General features: G+C 40.7%; 1 protein-coding gene and 1 pseudogene across 1 annotated transcript; both read right to left on the bottom strand.

The window, feature by feature from the left end:
* Nucleotides 11,883-16,692, bottom strand: LOC110011682. The gene is made up of 2 exons (XM_020692303.1): nt 16,514-16,692; nt 11,883-13,654 (listed from the first exon to the last, which is right to left on the bottom strand). Exon 2 carries the CDS (start codon nt 13,234-13,236, stop codon nt 12,244-12,246), a length of 993 nt encoding a protein of 330 aa, XP_020547962.1. The 5' UTR covers nt 13,237-13,654; nt 16,514-16,692; the 3' UTR covers nt 11,883-12,243.
* LOC105157409 lies at nt 16,500-18,892 on the bottom strand (annotated as a pseudogene).

Raw genomic sequence — 19,803 nt, 5'->3', positions numbered from 1 at the left:
AAAACTGAACTCATCATTTTACGATAAAATAAATTCAAGTGAGGATATTAATTAATTTTGCCACTAAATAAAAATATTTACTGATAAAACAAATTATTTTATCATAATTATCATTTTTATAGTTTTGATAATAATTATTATATTATAAAAATCATTATTGGTAAGAACTAGTGATATAAAATCTTTATAACCCTATATTTGAAATCTTTATTAATTGTATGGTTAATACATGATTTTATTGGTAGGTCGATTATTGTTTTGTAATTTGTCTATCATTTTTGAAATATTTTTTTATGTTGATTTGAGTACCACCTCCCCCACAAAATATTTATAATTTTCTAATAGTCAATTCATGTGATATGATGACACACATATATGTTGCTATGCAACGCACCACACCGCACCGTATAAATTATACTGTTTGTCTTTTGGATAAATTTAAGTTTGATTTTGATCTACAAATAGAACGGGTCGGTTGACTCCATCCATATTATGTCAACTCTCTCGCATGACCTATCAAATAACAATAAAAATATAATATACGCAAACGCTATCTAACCGATGAATAGATAATAATGGATGATTAATAAGTATTGTGTACAGGGATAATTACGCTTCTCTTTTGAAAAATTAAATTTAGTTTGTTTAAGATTTATATTTATATAACAAATAGGTCCCTTCGTTAAATAAAAATTCACTAAAATTTATTGATATCAATACAAAAGCTAAATGAAAATTGTTATTTACCTTCGATTGACTTATTACAAGTTAAATTTTTTTTCAAATAATTACATTTGAAATCCATCAATATTCAATAAAATATAATTCAAAATTAGAATGAAAAGATTTTAGCTTTTTATTTAAATTTATATTATATGAAAATAATAATTTTATTTTTATAATTTATAATTTTATATATAATATGTCATTTAACGTTTTTTTTTCAGATAAGCATCTATATAGCAGATGAAAAAAAAAACCAATCAACAAAATGTTCTATTTGATATTTTTTATAAGTATTCATTTTTAATCGTAAAAATTAACTATGATTAAGAAATTAATATAAATTATTTTTTTTAATAATATAAGTTTTTAAACAATGGGTTTTTTGACACATTATCAAAATTAATCAAAACATAAGATTTTAAATTCGAATTTGATTTTCGCGCACCCATTTATAAAAATTAAATTTTCACATATAGGATTTGTATGTGAAATTGACGTGTTAAGAATAGTAATACTAAATAATTTTTGTTTCTAGTAATTCTGAAATTAGAATTATTACTATATAATAAATTACTAATTCATAATATCGTTGAAATTTTTATGCATGTAAACATCATATATATTTCTTAATTTATTTTAGTCGACTTTTACAATACATCAGTACAAAAAGAATATACACATTACACTCATAATTGAAAATAAAAAATAGACTTTGAAAATAAAAAATAGTAGCAATTGCCTTGCACGATGTGACAAAAAGCAATACACAATAATGAACTCATCATCCACGATTAAATCAAATCAAGTGAGGATTTTAATTAATTTTTCCACTAAATAAAAATATCTAGTGATAAAAAATTTATTTTATCATAATTATGAATTTTATAGTTTTGATAAAAATTAAAATTATTGTCATTTAATATTTATTTTATTTATTCTTGTGACCAAAGTGTTATTATGAATATTCGAATATTAATCTAGTAATTTTTATAAGATCAATGTAAAAAAATACTGGATTTATAATGGTATTTTTGTAAGGTTAGAGAAAAGCGATACAAAATCGTTGGAGGGAAAATTAAGACGTTTTCTAATTTGGTAACATTATGAGGGATAATATAAAAAAATAAAAAATAAAGAAAATTAGGCAAGAAAGGGGATTTCTATTGAATTTGAGGTCTCGCAAGCTCATCTCAGTAGAACTCCAACTGTAATTTATTTTGTAGGATCATCTTAGAATAATTTATAAGTTCCAAATTGTTTTGTAGGATCAATTAAAATACTCTTATAATGATTAAAATATATATTCTCACATGTATTAACACATGAAGATGTATGGGCTAATTTGATCATAAGAAAATTTATTTGACCTATAATAAATCAGTAATAATTCAATTGAAAGTAAATATAGATTTTGTTTTAATAATTTTTTTATTAATATCAATAAATTTAATAATTTTGATTGATGCAAATATTTATTTATTAGATGAAAATAAATCAAATAAAATATTAAATTTAATATCTCGACCCACGGAACCAAACCTCATGACTAACGCATAGACTTACAAATTAATTAAGTCCTAAAGCAATTCTTGAAAATGCAATTATTTTAAAATGCAATATTGTGGATGATTAGTGTGTGTGAAAATAGAATTGCATGTTCCAAAATAAGCTTTTAAATTAATTAGTCTTCAACTAATTATAATTTGTGTGTGTGTGTATATATATATATATATGTATATGGGGAGTTCCTTTCAAATTTATAGATATTGGATAGGTAACGTGTGAAAGAGTAAGTCAAAAGATTCACACACAACTAATCAAATTCTTGCTACACTAAATTATGTGATTAAGCTAATATTATTCTTAAGCTGTGTTGAATATTAAATAAATTTACGTACATGGTATTAATGTGTAATAATTGACCAAAGACGAGTTATTAATCTTCAATTCTTGATCCAGTCCACCTACATTGTAATTGAATCTTAAGGTTATTCAAAAAAAAAAAAACCTCAAACTCAAAAGCATCATCAGAGAGATGGCAGTAGCAGCTTATGCAACTTTGCGTTCCCTCTTACACGTCCTTAACAATCTCCAGCATCCTGCTCGTCTCCGTCAGCTTCATGTCGACACAAATCGAATTAAGAGCTTGCAGGAGACTGTTCAGTTCTTGCTAGACTTTCTCGAAGCTGATTCCCGAAGAATAAGAGAAGAAATTGGAGTTGTGGGGAGGCAAATTGCTGATGCTGCTGCAGAAGCAGAAGAAGTTGTTGACCGCCATGTAGTGGATCAGCTTCGCTTTGTATCTGAGGAAGAAAGTCACTGTATAGCAGCCCTCTCATCTTTCTCTCAAGATATAGACAAAGTAACTGGAAAGTTGGATTCCCTCACAAAAGACTTGACGAAGATGGTGAAAGAAGAATGGGCAGTCGACGCCCAAGAAGAGCAGTGCATAGTGTCTGTGCCTGTCAAATCACCAAAAGTGAGTGGCAAGAAGACTGCTTTGGTGGGATTTGATGAACACTTGGAACGAATCGTGGATAAGCTCATCAGAGATGAACCTGCGCTCCAGATCCTCTCCATTGTAGGGATGGGAGGGATTGGTAAGACTACTTTAGCTCAAAATGCTTTTGATCATTCATATACTATGCACTACTTTCCTAAACGAATTTGGCTTACAATATCTCAAGAATATAGTGTAGCGGAAATTCTTTCATCCCTTCTTCACAATGGAAAAAAGGAAGAGACTAGTCAAACTACAGTTGAATTAGGACAACTATTGCACCAAAGTTTATTCGGGGAAAGATATTTAATAGTTATGGATGATATATAGAGTGTAGAGGCTTGGAATGATTTAAAGTTGTTCTTTCCAAATAACGGAAAAGGAAGTCGAGTTATGCTGACTACTAGGGAGTCAAGCTTGGCGATTTCTTTAGGCTCTCAGGAATCTTATTCGTTAGATTTTCTAAATGAGGAAAAAAGTTGGAATTTGTTTTGTCAAGAAACCTTTGCACAAAAAGATTGTCCATATCCGGAATTGGAGGAAATTGGTAAGAACAACATTGCAAAGAGTTGCAATGGACTAACAATTGTTGTACTCGTCGGGCTGCTTGCAAACTCCAACATGACACAGGAATATTGGGAGTCTGTCGCAAAAAATATAAGCACTTTCCGTAATTCAAAAGATTATGAGGGGTGTCTAAAGATATTGTCTTTGAGCTATAACAATTTGCCCGTTCATCTTAAACCATGTTTTCTCTATATGAGTGTTTTTACGGAAGATTCTAAGATCCGTATTTCGGAGCTAACCAGATTATGGATTGCTGAAGGATTTCTAAAACCAATAAGAGGTAAAAGCTTGAGAGAGATAGCAAAGAAATATTTAAGAGACCTTATTGATAGAAATCTATTTCTGATTTTTGAATTTGGGTTTGGTGGGAAAATAAAACAATGTGGAATCATGATCTTCTGAGAGATTTACGTTTGAGAGAATATGAAAAAAGAACATTTCATTTATTCCCCAAAAGTGCAACGTGTTATTGCTAACGGTATGAAGGGGGACGAGTGCTTCATATGTCGCAATTGGACCCAACTCCAAAGGATAGATCTAAATGAAGTGCATGATGCCTCACAACTGACATCTCTTGCAAGTGTTTTGGTCTACAACACCTGCAAAAATAAGTATCCGAGTCTTAACAAAGCAAGAGTAGTGAGGGCAAGATTAGTGGATAAGTTGGGGCATTCTGCTGAACAAGAAACTCTGTACCCTACTAGCTTGCGGGATCTTGAGATGTTGACTGATTACGAGTTTTCGTCTCCATCTATAATAGCTTTACTCCGGAATCAAATGACTTTTAATCTTACCTCTTATGTCTATGTCAGAAGTAAAATTCTACCATATATAATGTGGGTTATGCCACAGCTTAGGGAATGTCGTATTTTATATTGTGATTTTGTTTGGCCTGAGGAAGTGGCTACTCAAAATTTCGTTATTATGGAAGACCTACATACGCTTGTTCATTTGAGAAACTTCAGGTGTACAGAGGATGTCCTAAGAAAAATACCAAATCTGAAGAAACTAGGTATTTACTATGATGAAGAGAACGAAATGGAATGGACGTACTATAGATTCTACAATCTTGTCCGTCTAGAAAAACTCTAATCACTTTCTATCATAGCTTACAGTCTTCCATTGGAGAATCTCGCCCTCCCGACTTCACTTAAGAAGTTGCACTTGAATTTCAATATTTCTTGAAAAAAGATGATGAGTGTTGGTTCCTTGTATTGAGAGCTAATCTCTTCGAGGAGCACGAATGAAATCAAGTAGCGACTTTCCTCGACTCAAATTCTTGAGAATTTCTCACAATTATAAACTGAAGCGATGGAGGGCACACAATATCCACTTTCCTAATCTTGAGATCCTCTTCCTAGAGCACATGCCGCATTTGGAGGAGATCTCTACAATTCTTGGAGATATACCACACTCCATTCCATTTATTTGGAATTTTGTATTGATTCTGTCATCGATTTGGCAAAGCAAATAGTGGAGGAACAATATAGCTATGTGATGGGTATACATATGTAACCCTTGCAAAAAGACCGAACTACCCTTCATTAATGGCATTTTGGTCATTTCGCGATCAGAATCCGCGCCTTTTGTAACGGGCGGATCGCGAAGGACCCGACCCAGATCGCACAGATTGATTGAAGACCCGGACAATGATAATCGTTCGATCAGAACACGAGCCAGTAGGCTAAGGCCACGTGGCCCAATACTTGATATCCAACTATGCCCTATAAAGAGACCCCGATACGCCATAAATGAGGTAACTGCTGTGCATTAATTGAGCTCGAACTCTTAGATCGAATACATTTCTCTCGATCAACCTAACTTGAGTGTTGGAGGGTCATTGTCGGGGACGTGCCCGACGAGCTCACGGTTCGTGTTTTATTCTCAGGGAACCCAAAACCTGATTTAGGAAGAGTTGGACTATCTACGTGGGATCGTCTCAGGAGATTGCTAATTTCGACCCGGATCAGTTGGCGCCGTCTGTGGGAACGTCTGAGAATCACATCATGGGAAGGTTCATCGAGAAGGAACGCCGGGGAAGAAGACACACCAAGAAAAGGAGGAGCGACCATTCAGTTAACGCAGGTCGAACTGCAGAAAATGATAGAAGAAGCAAGCCGGAAGGTAATCGTGGAGTATGAAAGAAGAACCGCGACTCCACTGGTTAAGGAAACTGGGAGAAGGCAGCTGTTCGAGAATATTGAACCACAGAGAGAGTCAAGAGTACAAGACGGACAGGAGCATCGCAGCAAGCAACCCGCCTCATCTGATGCTGGTTCCAGCAGCCACGTTCGCACAAAAAGAAGAGAGACCATAATATCCCGAGCTGAGGTCGAAAGTGTGGGTAAACAGATACATAGTTTGAACAAATAAATTGACGAGCTGAAAAAACGAGGAGAGATCGTTTCACAGAACAAGAATTCTCCCTTCTGCAATGACATCCTCATTCAGACAGTTGAGCCGGGTTTCAGAGTGCCCGACTTAAGGAGATATGATGGAATGAAAGATCCGCAAGAACATGTGGCCGCATTTGAAATGGTGATGAATCTGTACGGGCAGCCAGCTCCGATCATGGCGAAGTTATTCGCGACTTCACTCACGGGGAAGGCTCAAGAATGGTTTACGAACTTGCCCCGAGGGAGTATCGAGTCTTACGATCAGATGGTGCAGAAGTTCAATTTTCACTTCGCTAGTAAGGAAAAACAGAAGAGATCAGCGACTCACTTATTCAATATCCGGCAAAGAGAAGATGAGGCCTTGGAGAACTTCATGGGCAGGTTTAACAACGAAACTCTAGAAGTGCAAGAATTGAGGATCCATATGCTTGTGAGCATCCTCATCCATGGACTACGGAAGGGTCCTTTCACATCTACTCTCGCACGCGATCCGCCCAGCGATGTCGAACAACTGATGGCGTTGGCGCAGAAGTACATTGTTAAAGAGGAGATGAACGCAATGAAAGACTCCGAACGCAGAGAGCGCGATTACGCACCTAGGCGACCTCATGAGAGTAGAGAAGGGGGTGGCAGCAAGCCAAAAATTGAGAAACAGAAGGAGCCCAAGTACATCCCGAAATACCACAACTACACTCCGTTGGCCATGTCGCGTGAAAAGGCTCTTATGATGGTGGAAAATGCCAATGTTTTGAAATGGCCGAGACAAACGAGATATACTCCCTCCAAAAAATTCTCTAACAAGTATTGCAGGTTTCATCAGGAGAGGGGTCACAACACCGAAAAGTGTTTTCAGTTAAAAGATGAAATCGAGAGGCTAGTCCGGCAAGGATATTTCCGAGATCGCGTCCCCCCGAATTGCAAGATCAGTGGGGAAGGAAAGAGAAGCAGATCCAGAAGCCGAGATCGAGATCGGAATCCAGGTCCCTCAAGAACTGATAGGGCCCCAGCCGGTGGGAATGATGCGCCCACAAAGGGAGTGATATACACGATCGCAGGAGGGCCGAGCTCTGGAGATTCAGGTCGAACAAGAAAAAGGTGCGCTCGAACTGTGGAATCGAGCCGGGAAAGAGCTTAAAGTGGAGGATGAAGAAGCCATCTCGTTTGATAGTTCTGACAGATTAAGGGAGGGCGGGGTTCAGAACGACCCGATGGTAGTTAAGCTAGATATCGCGAATTTCACTGTTCACAAGGTGCTAATCGATAGTGGCAGTTCAGCGGACATCATTTTCAAGAGCGTGGTGGACAAGATGGGGCTAGAGAACGCAAGGCTCGAACTAGTAAAAACCCCGTTAGTGGGCTTTGGAGGAAGCGAAGTGGCGTCACTGGGAACGGTCGAGCTACCAGTGTCCATGGGAGAAGAACCGAAAAGGAAGACTTTGATGGTCAAATTTCTGGTAGTGGATACCTCGTTCACATACAACGTCATCTTAGGTCGGCCAGGGCTGAACTCTTTTCGAGCGGTCATTTCCACATACCACATGAAGATGAAGTTCCCCACTGAATACGGGATTGGAGAAGTGTCGTGTGACCAGAAGAAAGCTCGGAAGTGTTACAATATATAAATGAAAGGGGAACCGAAGCCGAAGAAGCAAAAAACTAGAAAGGACGCAGAACCCCGACCGTACGAGGCCGAGCACCTGAAGCCCAGTGAAGAATACAAGGCGATCCAGCTCGCGCCCGAAGAGCCCAGTAAAACGACCTGAATAGGGTCCAGCATGAAAGATGGAGAGATGGCCATGATCGAATTTCTGAGGAAAAATGCTGATATGTTTGCATGGAGCCCGTCAGACTTCACAGGGGTCAATTCGGAGGTCATTGTACACCGACTGAATGTCGACCCGATGGCTCGACCAGTACAACAGAGGAAGAGGTCGTTTGGCAGCGATAAGAACGAAATCATCAGACAGGAGGTCGAAAAGCTGCTTAAAGCCAGGTACGTATCAGAGGTCCAATATATCGATTGGCTTGGTCCCAAAATCCTCTGGGAAGTGGCGCATGTGTGTGGATTTTACAGATTTGAACAAAGCTTGCCCAAAAGACCCGTACCCGCTACCCCGGATCGACATGATGGTAGACTCGACCACAGGTTTCGAAATCTTCTCAATGATGGACGCTTATCAAGGATATTACCAGATTCGAATGGCTGAAGAGGATAGAGACAAAACCTCCTTTGTTACTGAGAAGGGGATTTATTACTACAACATGATGTCATTCGGACTAAAGAATGCGGGGGCGACCTACCAACGGTTGGTCAATAAGATGTTCGGTGACTTGCTGGGAAAGACCATGGAAGTATACGTTGATGACATGTTGGTCAAGAGCAAGAGGTCGCAGGACCATATCGGGGACCTCGCACAAGCCTTCAACATTATGAGAACATACAGCATGAAACTGAACCCGGACAAGTGCACCTTCAGCGTGAGAGGAGGAAAATTTCGGGGATACATGGTCAGTGAACGAGGAATCGAAGCTAACCCAGAAAAAATCCAAGCCATAATGAAGTTGAGGTCGCCAACTTCGATCAAGGAAGTCCAGAAACTTACAGGCAAGATCGCATCACTGAGCAGGTTCATTTCTCGGTCAGCCGATAGAAGCTTGTCGTTCTTTAAGGTCCTGAGGAAAGCAAAAAACTTTACGTGGACCACAAAATGTGACCAGGCTCTATATGAATTAAAAGAATATCTTACCAAACCCCCTTGCTCGCAAACCCTAAGGATGGAGAGGTGTTGTTTTTGTATCTGGCGATATCCGAGAATGCAGTTGTGCTGGTGAAGGAAGAGGAAAAAAGTCAAAACCCAGTTTACTATGTAAGCAAGATGCTCCAGGGGGCAGAATCACGATATTCAGAAATGGAGAAACTTGCCCTTGCCTTAGTAGTGACAACTCGAAAACTGCGACCATATTTCCAATCGCACAAGGTGGTGGTATTAACGAACCAACCTCTCAAGCACGTGATGTCGCGACCCGAAGCCTCCGGAAGGTTGATCAAATGGGCGGTCGAATTGTGGCAGTACAAAATTGAATATCAACCTCGAACAGCCCAGAAAGCACAAGTGCTAGCAGATTTTGTGATGGAGTTGTCCGGCGACAAAAAGGAGCCAAAAGCGGCCGAACAGCCTTGCCTGAAATGGATGCTACATGTGGACGGATCCTCCAACGCCAATAATGGAGGAGCAGGCATACTAATCCAAGGACCAAAGGGGATAGAGATCAAAGTCGCGGCTCGCTTATCATTCCCAGTGACGAACAATGAGGCGGAGTATGAGGCACTGGTACTGAGTCTGGAGCTCGCACATGAAGCTGGTGCCCGGGATCTGGAGGTTCTTAAAGACTCCCAATTGATTGCTCTGCAGATCGAAGGAACATATGAAACAAAAGAGAGGACAATGACCCAGTACAAAGAGATCGTTCAACGACTAATGGGTAAATTCGAGAAATGCTCCATTTTGCAGGTCCCCAGGGTTGAGAACGACAAGGCAGATGCCTTATCAAAATTTGGAGCTGCAATGGATGGAATTCGAGATCGCAAAATCACAGCTCTAGTGCGCGAGCGATCGGCCCTCTCGAAGGGAATAGAGGTCCAGATGGTCACAGAGACGGGGTCATGGAAGGACGAAATCGTGAAGTATCTTGAGGACGGTACCCTGCCCATTGACCCCATTGCTGCGAAGAGGGTCAAATTTCGAGCTACTCGATTTACTCTGCTAGCCGACTAGCTTTACAAGCGAACGGTGGATGGGCCCCTCTTGAAATGTTTAGACGAGGAGAGAGCCCTTTATGTGATGCAAGAAATCCACGAAGGGAGTTGCGGAAATCACTCAGGCGCAAGATCGCTGGCACAGAAAATCATGCGAAAAGGGTATTTCTGGCCCACCTTGGTCGAAGATTCCAAGAACCTGGTGAGAAAATGCGAGAGCTATCAGAAGTACGCTTCCTTGATACACTAGCCTGCGACCCTAATGGAGCCAATCAGAATAGCATGTCCATTCGATCAGTGGAGAATTGACATTGTAGGACCTTTCCCACCTGCCCAAGCTCAGAAAAAATTCATCATTGTGGCGGTCGAATATTTCTCCAAATGGGTCGAAGCGGAGGTTGTGGCAAAAATCTTTGAGAAGGAAGTTATCAACTTCATCTAGAAAAACATCATTTGCAGGTTCGGGATACCCAAAATACTGATATCCGATAATGGAACTCAGTTTCAGAGAAGAAAGATTGCAGAGTGCTGCAAGGAACTGAAGATCGCACAACATTTCACGGCAGTCGCAAACCTACAAGCGAACGGACAAACCGAGGTGACTAACCGGACGATCTTGCAACATCTGAAGACGCGCCTTGAGAACAAGGGTTCGTGGGTTGACGAACTGCTTGGAGTTCTGTGGGCTTATCGCACAACTCCGCGAACTGCCACGGGCGAGACCCCTTTCTGCCTAGTATACGGGACAGAAGCTATCATTCCAGCAGAAATTGGGGAGGAGTCCCATAGGATCATGTAATACGAGCCCGAGGCCAATCGAGATGAGCGAAACTTCGATCTCACAGTAATTGAAGAAAAGAGAGGTCGCGTATGCCCGGATTCTGCACCATAAGGGATTGATGATGAAGAGCCATGATCGCAAGGTTCGACCACGCCAACTGCAGATAGGAGATCTCGTGTTGAAAAAAGCAGAAGCCTCCAAGCAAGTAGGAAAGTTAGAGCCGCCATGGGAGGGACCATACAAGGTAACCGATATAAAAAAGAAGGGCACATACAGGCTGCAAGACATGTAGGGTCGAGACTTGCCGCGCCCATGGAACATACAGAACCTGAAGAAGTTCTACGCGTGAACAAAGAGGTCGAATTCTGGAGCCTGTGAAAGGCCATCAATGAAGAGATCGAGGTATGGAGCCTGTGAAAGGCCATCAACAGAGAAGTCGCATTTAGGAGCCTGTGAAAGGCCATCAACAATGAAGAGATCGCATCCTAGAGCCTGTGAAAGGCCATCAACAAAGAAGTCGCATTTAGGAGCCTGTGAAAGGCCATCAACAATGAAGAGGTAGCATCCTGGAGCCTGTGAAAGGCCATCAACAAAGAAGTCACATTTAGGAGCCTGTGAAAGGCCATCAACAATGAAGAGGTCGCATCCTGGTGCGTATGAAAGACCAACGAAGAGATCGCATTCGAGGGCCTGTGAAGGGCCACCAACTATGTAAAGGGAAGATCGTGTCTCGAGTATTGGGCATTATTATTACTGCATATATCAATTATTCAAAAACTTGTATCCGTTGTAATTTACCCGAAGTAATTTATAAAACTGTATACATTTGTATGCCTAGCTTTGAGTATACACCTTTCCATGTCTTTATCATCATCTGCTATTTAAATCTTCCAAGTGTTAAACGCAAACTGAAAAAGACGCGTCCAATCATGCGATCTGAAAAAGACGCATCCAACCAAAACGCGAACTGAAAAAGACGCATCCAACCATGCGATCTGAAAAAGACGCAGCCAACCAAAACGCGAACTGAAAAAGACGCGTCCAATCATACGATCTGAAAAAGACACATCCAACCAAAACGCGATCTGAAAAAGATGCATCCAACCAAAACGCGAACTGAAAAAGACGCGTCCAACCATGCGATCTGAAAAAGACGCCTCCCACTAAAGTGCGAACTGAGGGGGACGCGTCCAACTGTGAGATCTGAAAAGGACGCACCCTGAATGTGCAATCTAAAAAAGATGTACTTCACACACCGACTGAAAGAACGATCAAAAGAAGATAAGTTTCACGCGATCAAAGAGACATGCAATCAGCAAATAAAAGGAGCAAAGTATACAAACTGCTAGTTGTCAAATCTTTCCACTGATTGAGTGTCATTTACAAGGGCAATCAAAAACTTACGCCCCGATGTTCTATTCTCAAGAGTTACATCAAGAAAACGATCTATAGGATTTACAATTCAAGAATTGGTCAGGTCAGAATCCTATTACAAAAATCAGAAGACCGGGACTAGTCATGCATCGGCTTCCGCTTCCAGCTCGTCTCTCAAGGCCATGAACTCATCATCCTTCAGCTCAGGGTCGGCAGGCAAGGGCTGGAGGCCGCCATCAAGTGAGATGTCCAGATTACTGCGGTCAAAAGACTCATGAAATCCGCCAAGCTTTTCGATCTGAGACTGGCAGGTCTCATAACCCTTGGCGAACGAGTCCGCAGACTTGATCTCAAGAGCGGTCGTGAAAGTATCTGTCTTCAAAAAATCACGAACCGCGGACATCCTAGAGTTGGCCAAGCCTCGCTGATATTCTTCGATTGGAATGCGACCAGCTTGGCCTTCTTCCACTTCGTGCTTGTGGCCTTCAATGAGACCGACCTCGCGCCCAACCTGGAACGCCTCCTTCTTGGCCTTCGCCAGAGCCACCTCCTTCTCAGAGAGAAGAATCTCTTTCTCTTTCCTGGCAGCGTCGAGCTCGGCTTCTAATTTCTGCACTTTCTCGCCAAGGACCAGCATGCTATCCGTGTGCTTGAGGTCCGCCTCGTCTCGCTCCGTCAGTTGAGCCTTGAGATTCTGCAGCTTTTGGTTAGTTTGAATGAAACTCTTTCGATAGTGGGTAAACTTCAGACTGAGACTTCGGAGGAAGGTCATAGCCTGCGAGGTCAAATACAGCAAATGAGAGAGTAGAATGAAGAGCCAGGCAGCCAGCCAATAGAATACCTGGATCAATGAATGAGCCCCGAACTCTTCGAGCCGAATGGGGTTGTTCGCCACCAGCGACCCTTGATCGCGAACGGAAATGAAGGAATCATAGAGAGCAAAAGTATCATTCCCTGCTTCGCCGTAGAGAGCCGAGCTCGCCATGTCATCCCATTTTGGAGGCGGCTGGTTACCTCGAAGAGCCGCCTGGCTCTCCTCCCAACATGTAGCGAGCTGGGCCACCCTCAAAAATTTGCCCCGATCTTCGTTCTCGCCAGTCTTATCTGCGGCTTCCTTAGCCATCCTGCTCAACATGTTCGAGCTATGCAGTTTGGATTGAGGGTTGGAGGTTTCGGCAGGCTCCTTCCCCTTGCCTTTATCACTTGGCCCTGGCTTGGATTTACGCCCATGACCCCATTTTGGTGAGGACCGCTTCCTCTTTTTGGGTCGCTCCCTAGAGGGAGGACCTTGACTTTCTTGTTCGACCCCTTGGTCGCCACTGGCCTCATCCAAGTTCAATTCTAAGGTGACCTCCAGGAGTGGAAGGCGTCTCCTCACTTTCGACCAGGATGGGTTGCTGGCCGGCGGGGCTCGCAGATACGAGAGCCTTTGAAGGAACTGGGGGGCGAATTAGGAGGAAGATCCGAAGAACCGGCGGCCTCTTTCCCCTTCCTCACTTTGTTTTGGGCCGCGATCCTCCACATAGCATTGCGCGAACTCATGATTATATTCTCTGCAGAAATAGAAAAGTTAGTACGTGCGAGCACACCAACAACGAAACAGACAGAACCGGAAAGAGAATTCACCTAAAGACTCTTCGATATGGAGGGATGCTGGAGAGAGCCCAGATAATTGCAAAACCTTCTCAGTAAGAAGCTTTTTGGGGTCGTACTTATAAAATGTTAAGCTCCTTATCTGATCGCCCTCCAGCCCCCCTCCACTTGTTTTTGGAACAGGCTTATATTTGGTCCATTCATTTTTAAAAGGCCAGACACTTCTAGGAGGTCGAATGAAAATATAGCGATCTAGCCAGAGCCCTACATTCGACTTCAAGGCGCTCAAATACCCACAGTCGGGCTTGGCCGAGAGATAGAAAAAATCTCTACTCCCAGAACGTTTAGAGGTGGTGAAAGAGTACAAGTTCCAAAAATTATCAAAACTGGGTTCTATACCGAGGAATTGCATTATTACAACAAAAAGGACAATATGAGTAATAGAATTGGGGGAAAGTTGCATAGGGCATAGCCCCAGTTTATTCAAAATTGCGACCACAGGGGGAGCCAAGGGGAATCGCAGTCCAGCATCGAGATGTTTGATAGAAAAGGCACTGAAACCCTCGGGAGGACGATGCATGCGATCGAAACTGGCAGGAAGGATAATGTCGAAATCAGAAGGTATATGGTATTTTTCCCTAATCTTGAGAATGGGTGTTATAACTTTGCTGACTACAGCCTCCCAAGGGTTTTTAGCGAGCTTGTCCTGGCAAGGGTCGAGGGGCCGGCATGTTCGTCAGTGAGCTCTGAAATAGGAAATTTTTTGTTCCTCTTGGAAGAGGTAGAAAACGACCCATGAGAAGACCCAGACACAGACTTAGACGCGGACTCTGATGCAGACCCAGACACAGACCTAGAAGTAGACCCAGACGCAGACTCAAAGTGAGTCGCAGAAGACCCCGAGCCAGGTCGCGATTTAAAATTCGAGCTAGAGCTGGAAGACATCGTACTTTAAAACAGGATGGTTCTGGAAGCTGCAGATCGAATGCGAACTTGAAGTCGTGAGTCCTGGTCGCTCGAAGTCTATATGTGGGGCAGGTATGAGAGTTTGAATGGTTGGCATATTTATAGGCCAGCCCGCTTGGGGATGCGCGCCGAAGATCAACCGACGAGATGTCGCCACGTGTCCGCTGGGACAGCCGATCAACGAACGCGACTATTCGACTTCCTCAAAGGCAACGGTCTTGCACTTTGCAAAAGTGGGGGGAGTAATGATGGGTATACACATGTAACCCTTGCAAAAAGACCAAATTACCCTTCATTAATGGCATTTTGGTCATTTCGCGATCAGGATCAGCGCCTTTTGTAACGGGCGGGTCGCGAAGGACCCAACCCGGATCGCACAGACTGATTGAAGACCCGAACAATGACAATCGTTCGATCAGAACACGAGCCAGTAGGATAAGGCCACGTGGCTCAATACTTGATATCCAACTGTGCCCTATAAATAGACCTCGATACGCCATAAATGAGGTAACTGTTGTGCATTAATTGAGCTCGAACTTTTAGATCAAATGCATTTCTCTCGATCAACCTAACTTGAGCGTTGGAGGGTCATTGTCGGGGATGTGCCCGACGAGCTCACGGTTCGTGTTTTATTCTTAGGGAATCCAAAACCTGATCTAGGAAGAGTTGGACTATCTATGTGGGATCGTCTCAGGAGATCGCTAATTTCAACCCGGATCACTATGAAAATGAGATTCTTCAACTTTATATAGATGGAGAAAGGTATCAAGTTGGTAGTTCCTAGCCGCTTATTGTCCCACACCACCTCAATTAATCTTATGGGAGGTCTCCTGTTTGTCTTCAATGTCGTCTGCACATGTCTGGTGAATGAGTGTCAAAAAGCAAAATAATATTGTCATTGTACCAACTATTTCATTTTACATTTTATTGTCGATATTTATTTTTGATTGAAAAGAGAAAATGTCGTTTACACCCCTACTCAGAGATATTTTAAGGTATAAGCTCTACCTATACCAAAAAAAATCATTAGGTATGATTACAGTAATAACTATTAAAATGCGTCTAGGTCTACATATTTGCTATCAATTGATAGGACTAATGTATTGGACTTAGGATCAGAGTAAGAAATGAAATATATATAATGTAAACTTGACATTTGCGCACCAATACAGTAAGATCAATTTTAATGCACAAATACATTATATACTTATTTTAATTCAAAAGTATTACCATTGATCTTATACCAGACTAATCCTATTAATTTATTCACATTGCAAGTCAATAATATTCGAAGTTAAATTGTTTAATATATTTTACTATAGAGAATATTAAAGTGAATGTATTATATTATTAATATTTAATGGTATTTTGTTGATTTTTATTTTATTTAAAAGTTTATCATAAAGATGGAGGGTAAGTGAAGATTTCTTCAATTAATTAGGGGTAGATGATGAAGGTGGCATATTTAAGAGATGTAAAATGTATTTATCTCTAAAAAAATATGAAATTATATATATAACAATAATGACATTAATATTTTTATTAATCGTTCGTAAATTTAAAGTGGTACGAAGTGTGTCCACAATAATTAAATATCGTCAAACTATGTTTAATATTAATTTAATAGTAACATAACCAGTCATGATATAGGAAATATCCATTAGATTACTAAATACTACACATAATTTATTGGTCTAGTTATATATTTATATTAGACTTATAAACAATATCGATAATAAATTATGAAAATAATTATAATTGAATTCATAGAGTACATTATGTTTAAAATATATTGGCCTGTTCATCAATAAGAATGACTGAAACAAACAAGATTGCAAATTCAAGAACCAGACCTTGTTGTTTTCAGCTGCTGCAGCCTGTTCATTAGCTCCTGAATAAAATAAGAACACGACACATAATTAGCTAGGCAAAGGACTATCAACACCACAATTCTCTGTTCCCTCAAGAAACTCAGGCAAACTTCTTGTTAGATAATAATTATAATACAATTTCGATCGATTCGTGATAAAATTTCTTGTACCTTCGATTGAGTGTAGAATCCAGATGAACTATTGGGACGCCATGGTTGCCAGCGGAAAGATAGCGACGCTGATAGAAAATTCTTACCCAAGGTTTGGTTGTAAATCATAATTGGTTCAGACCCAATTTGAGTTACATTTTCCCACCCACCTTTCCCTTCTTTATTACCACTATTATTACCCACAGGCCAACAAGCTATATATTAGTTCATGCAACGTGTTTTCTTAATGCAACAAGCTAGTCTATCGACCTCCGCGGACACGTCGTCGATCAACCGATGGATGGCCTGGCTTGTTCCTGGCTTTTATAATATCCAAATTGATCAAGCTCTGCCAATGACTTTTGGGCAACAGGGAAAAAGTGTGACAAGATCGGGTATTTGTTGATCTGAAACTGGGAAGTGATGAGCATCTTCGGCTTCTTCAGGGTTTACTTAGCCTCCTCAAAACTGTTAGCTAAAGATTTTTCCACTGATGATGAGACAGTGGGCAAATTGACACTCACAATTTCCCTGCCACTCCCACAGGAATCAGCTATACCACAGGTAAACCCCATTCTGGTCCACATGAGTAGTTGCTAAGACATCCATATTTGGTGATAGAGACAATGCGGTCACAGACACATCAACATGTACAGTATCTATTTGTCTAGCTAGGATTACATCCCAAATTCTGAGAGTCCCATCCATGCTGGATGTCAAAAGCCATTTTCCATCCTCACTAAAGCATACGTCTGTTATACGATCCGAATGACCTTCAAATTTCCGAACCATTCTTAGTGCAACAACATCGAACAAACGAATAACTAAATCATCTGCTACAGTAGCTAGAAGACCATTGTACCGGTGATATACAATCTTGACTAATGCACAATCTATTTGCCATCTGGATACGTCCCTTAAAATCCCAAACTTTTACATCTCCACAGGAACCAGCACTTATCATGATGGTATTGGTTGAGACACAAGCAACACCAACCACTTCTACATCATGAGCACAGGGTTTTCTTTCTGACATATCCAGGTAACTGCCTCGACTAATTCCTGATTGAAGATTAAATCGCTCAATCCAACCACCTGCAGTCCCTAATACTGCAAAATTGCCACATGCACTGATCGCACAGGCCTTAACTGGTGTTGGATCCTCTGGGTGTGGTGATAGAATGTGCTCGCCGATCACAAAATTTTGAAGCCTCCAGACATATAAGCTTGGGCAGTATCCACGTGGCATGTAACTACATTGCACCAATCGCGCTCCCTGATTTCAGCAACATCAAATGCAATTACGGGCTTAAGTTTTATTTCTGCTTCCTTGACTTTCTCTACTCTGCTGATCCTGTATAACAGAGAACAGCCAAAAGGCACGATCCTGGCCAGCAGAAAGGATGTGTCTTCCATTGGCATAGAATCTGATACACAGAGGAGGAGCACTATGCCCACTTCTAAAACGTAGGAGACGAGGAGGATCCCCCTCACTAGTGTCAAAAATCCACATTTTTATGGAGTTGTCTGCTGATGGCTCGCGCGCAAAAAAATGAAGAGAAACTACAGAGCAATCATGAGCCTCTTTAATGACAGAGTGAAATCTCTTTGTCTCAAGATTCCATATAGTTATGACACCAGATGAACCACCAGACGCTAAAAGAGGCTGCCCATCTGTGCTGAAAGATAATGCAGTCACAGAAACTAACAATCTCAATATCACGAAGAATGTTGTGAACATGAATCTTTCCATCAGAACAGCCAACAGCAACAACATCTAGTGCTGGAGAAGAAACACAACAGCAGATCGTTAACTTTTTTCATTGTGCTAATGTCCCATAGTTGCAAAGAACCTTCTTGACTTCCAAGAAGTACCTGTTACAATACATTTCGTGAGAGGAAGTTTTACAGGAAACTAATGCAGCTAGTTATAACCATATTTCCTGCTCGAATGCGCGCTATGTTAATGGTGAAAAGAGGGTACCTGCTCAAGATAAGTATCCGGATGCATTATGCAGGTTGTAGTAAACTTGTTTCCTAGTGAAATGTGACCACCTGGAGAAAGATTCTCAGTCACTCCTTTAAAAGCCCAGATAAAGATGTTGCCTTCAACATCGATGCTGATGATGCGTTCACCGAGAAGAAGCAACTGATTGACCTTAGCATTATGGCTTTCCCAAGTTGACAACTGTAAAATTTGAAGTACTATGTGTATTCAGTTTATGTCAGGCTCCAAAAAGTGTCATCTGAAATCCACCTGTCACTCTTTATCCATATCCAAAGCTGTAGCACTCACTTATCCAGACCAAGAATTTTGAAATTTCAGCCAGAACAAAAACCTAAAGAAGGAACATTCAATGGACAATTGAAAAAAACATATTCACACTGTTGTCCCAGTTCACATGGGCCATGCAAGGTAAGTCAGTCTGTCAAACCAACAGCCTTTAATGATAAAAATTAAAGTCAATTTTCTTTGAATTATGATAAAAATTTCCAAAAAAATGTTTCAAGAATCTAATTGGTGAGGTCAAAATCAGCATTTGTAGATCCTAAACTCAAAACCAATTATCATAATTTCTGGACAGCATCAACCCCAATGTATTATGAGATTAGAAATTGGATAGGTAGAAACTACTTTAGGTGTAGAGCAGTCAGTTTCTTGAAGGCCATATTACTGTGACTGTCATATTTTGATGTACTGTCATGAGAAGTCGAGAGAGAGAGAGAGAGAGAGAGAGAGAGAGAGAGAGAGAGAGAACACAAAAACAAATCATCCAATCAGTAACTCAGATAAGCAAAAGTTGCAGTATGTGAGCCAACAAAGCGTGATTTCACACATATTCCTCGGCAAGAATAATTGCCAAGTTTTGTGGTCAAAAGGATTAGAACGTTGACTTTTTGCATGTTGCACTTTTGGAGTAGAGTCCATAGGCCCACTATTTTTCTTTCGACAAATAAATATTAAACCGGATATATATACTTATTAATATTAAATAAACATGTTAAAAAGCCTAAATAAATATGTTCCTTTTAGTAGAAAAACAAAAAAATAACAAAATATGAGAAAGACCAATAAATTAAACTATAGAAAATTATTGATGGATTAAACTATAATACATAATA

Source organism: Sesamum indicum, linkage group LG3, assembly GCF_000512975.1.
Source record: "Sesamum indicum cultivar Zhongzhi No. 13 linkage group LG3, S_indicum_v1.0, whole genome shotgun sequence".
Lineage (NCBI taxonomy): Eukaryota > Viridiplantae > Streptophyta > Magnoliopsida > Lamiales > Pedaliaceae > Sesamum > Sesamum indicum.
Note: the sequence above shows the minus strand (reverse complement) of the source record. Positions and strands in the feature narration are given on the sequence as shown.

Bases quoted from the DNA above. Each gene is read 5' to 3' on its own strand.
- LOC110011682 (XM_020692303.1), bottom strand. From the start codon at position 13,236: ATGTTGAGCAGGATGGCTAAGGAAGCCGCAGATAAGACTGGCGAGAAC.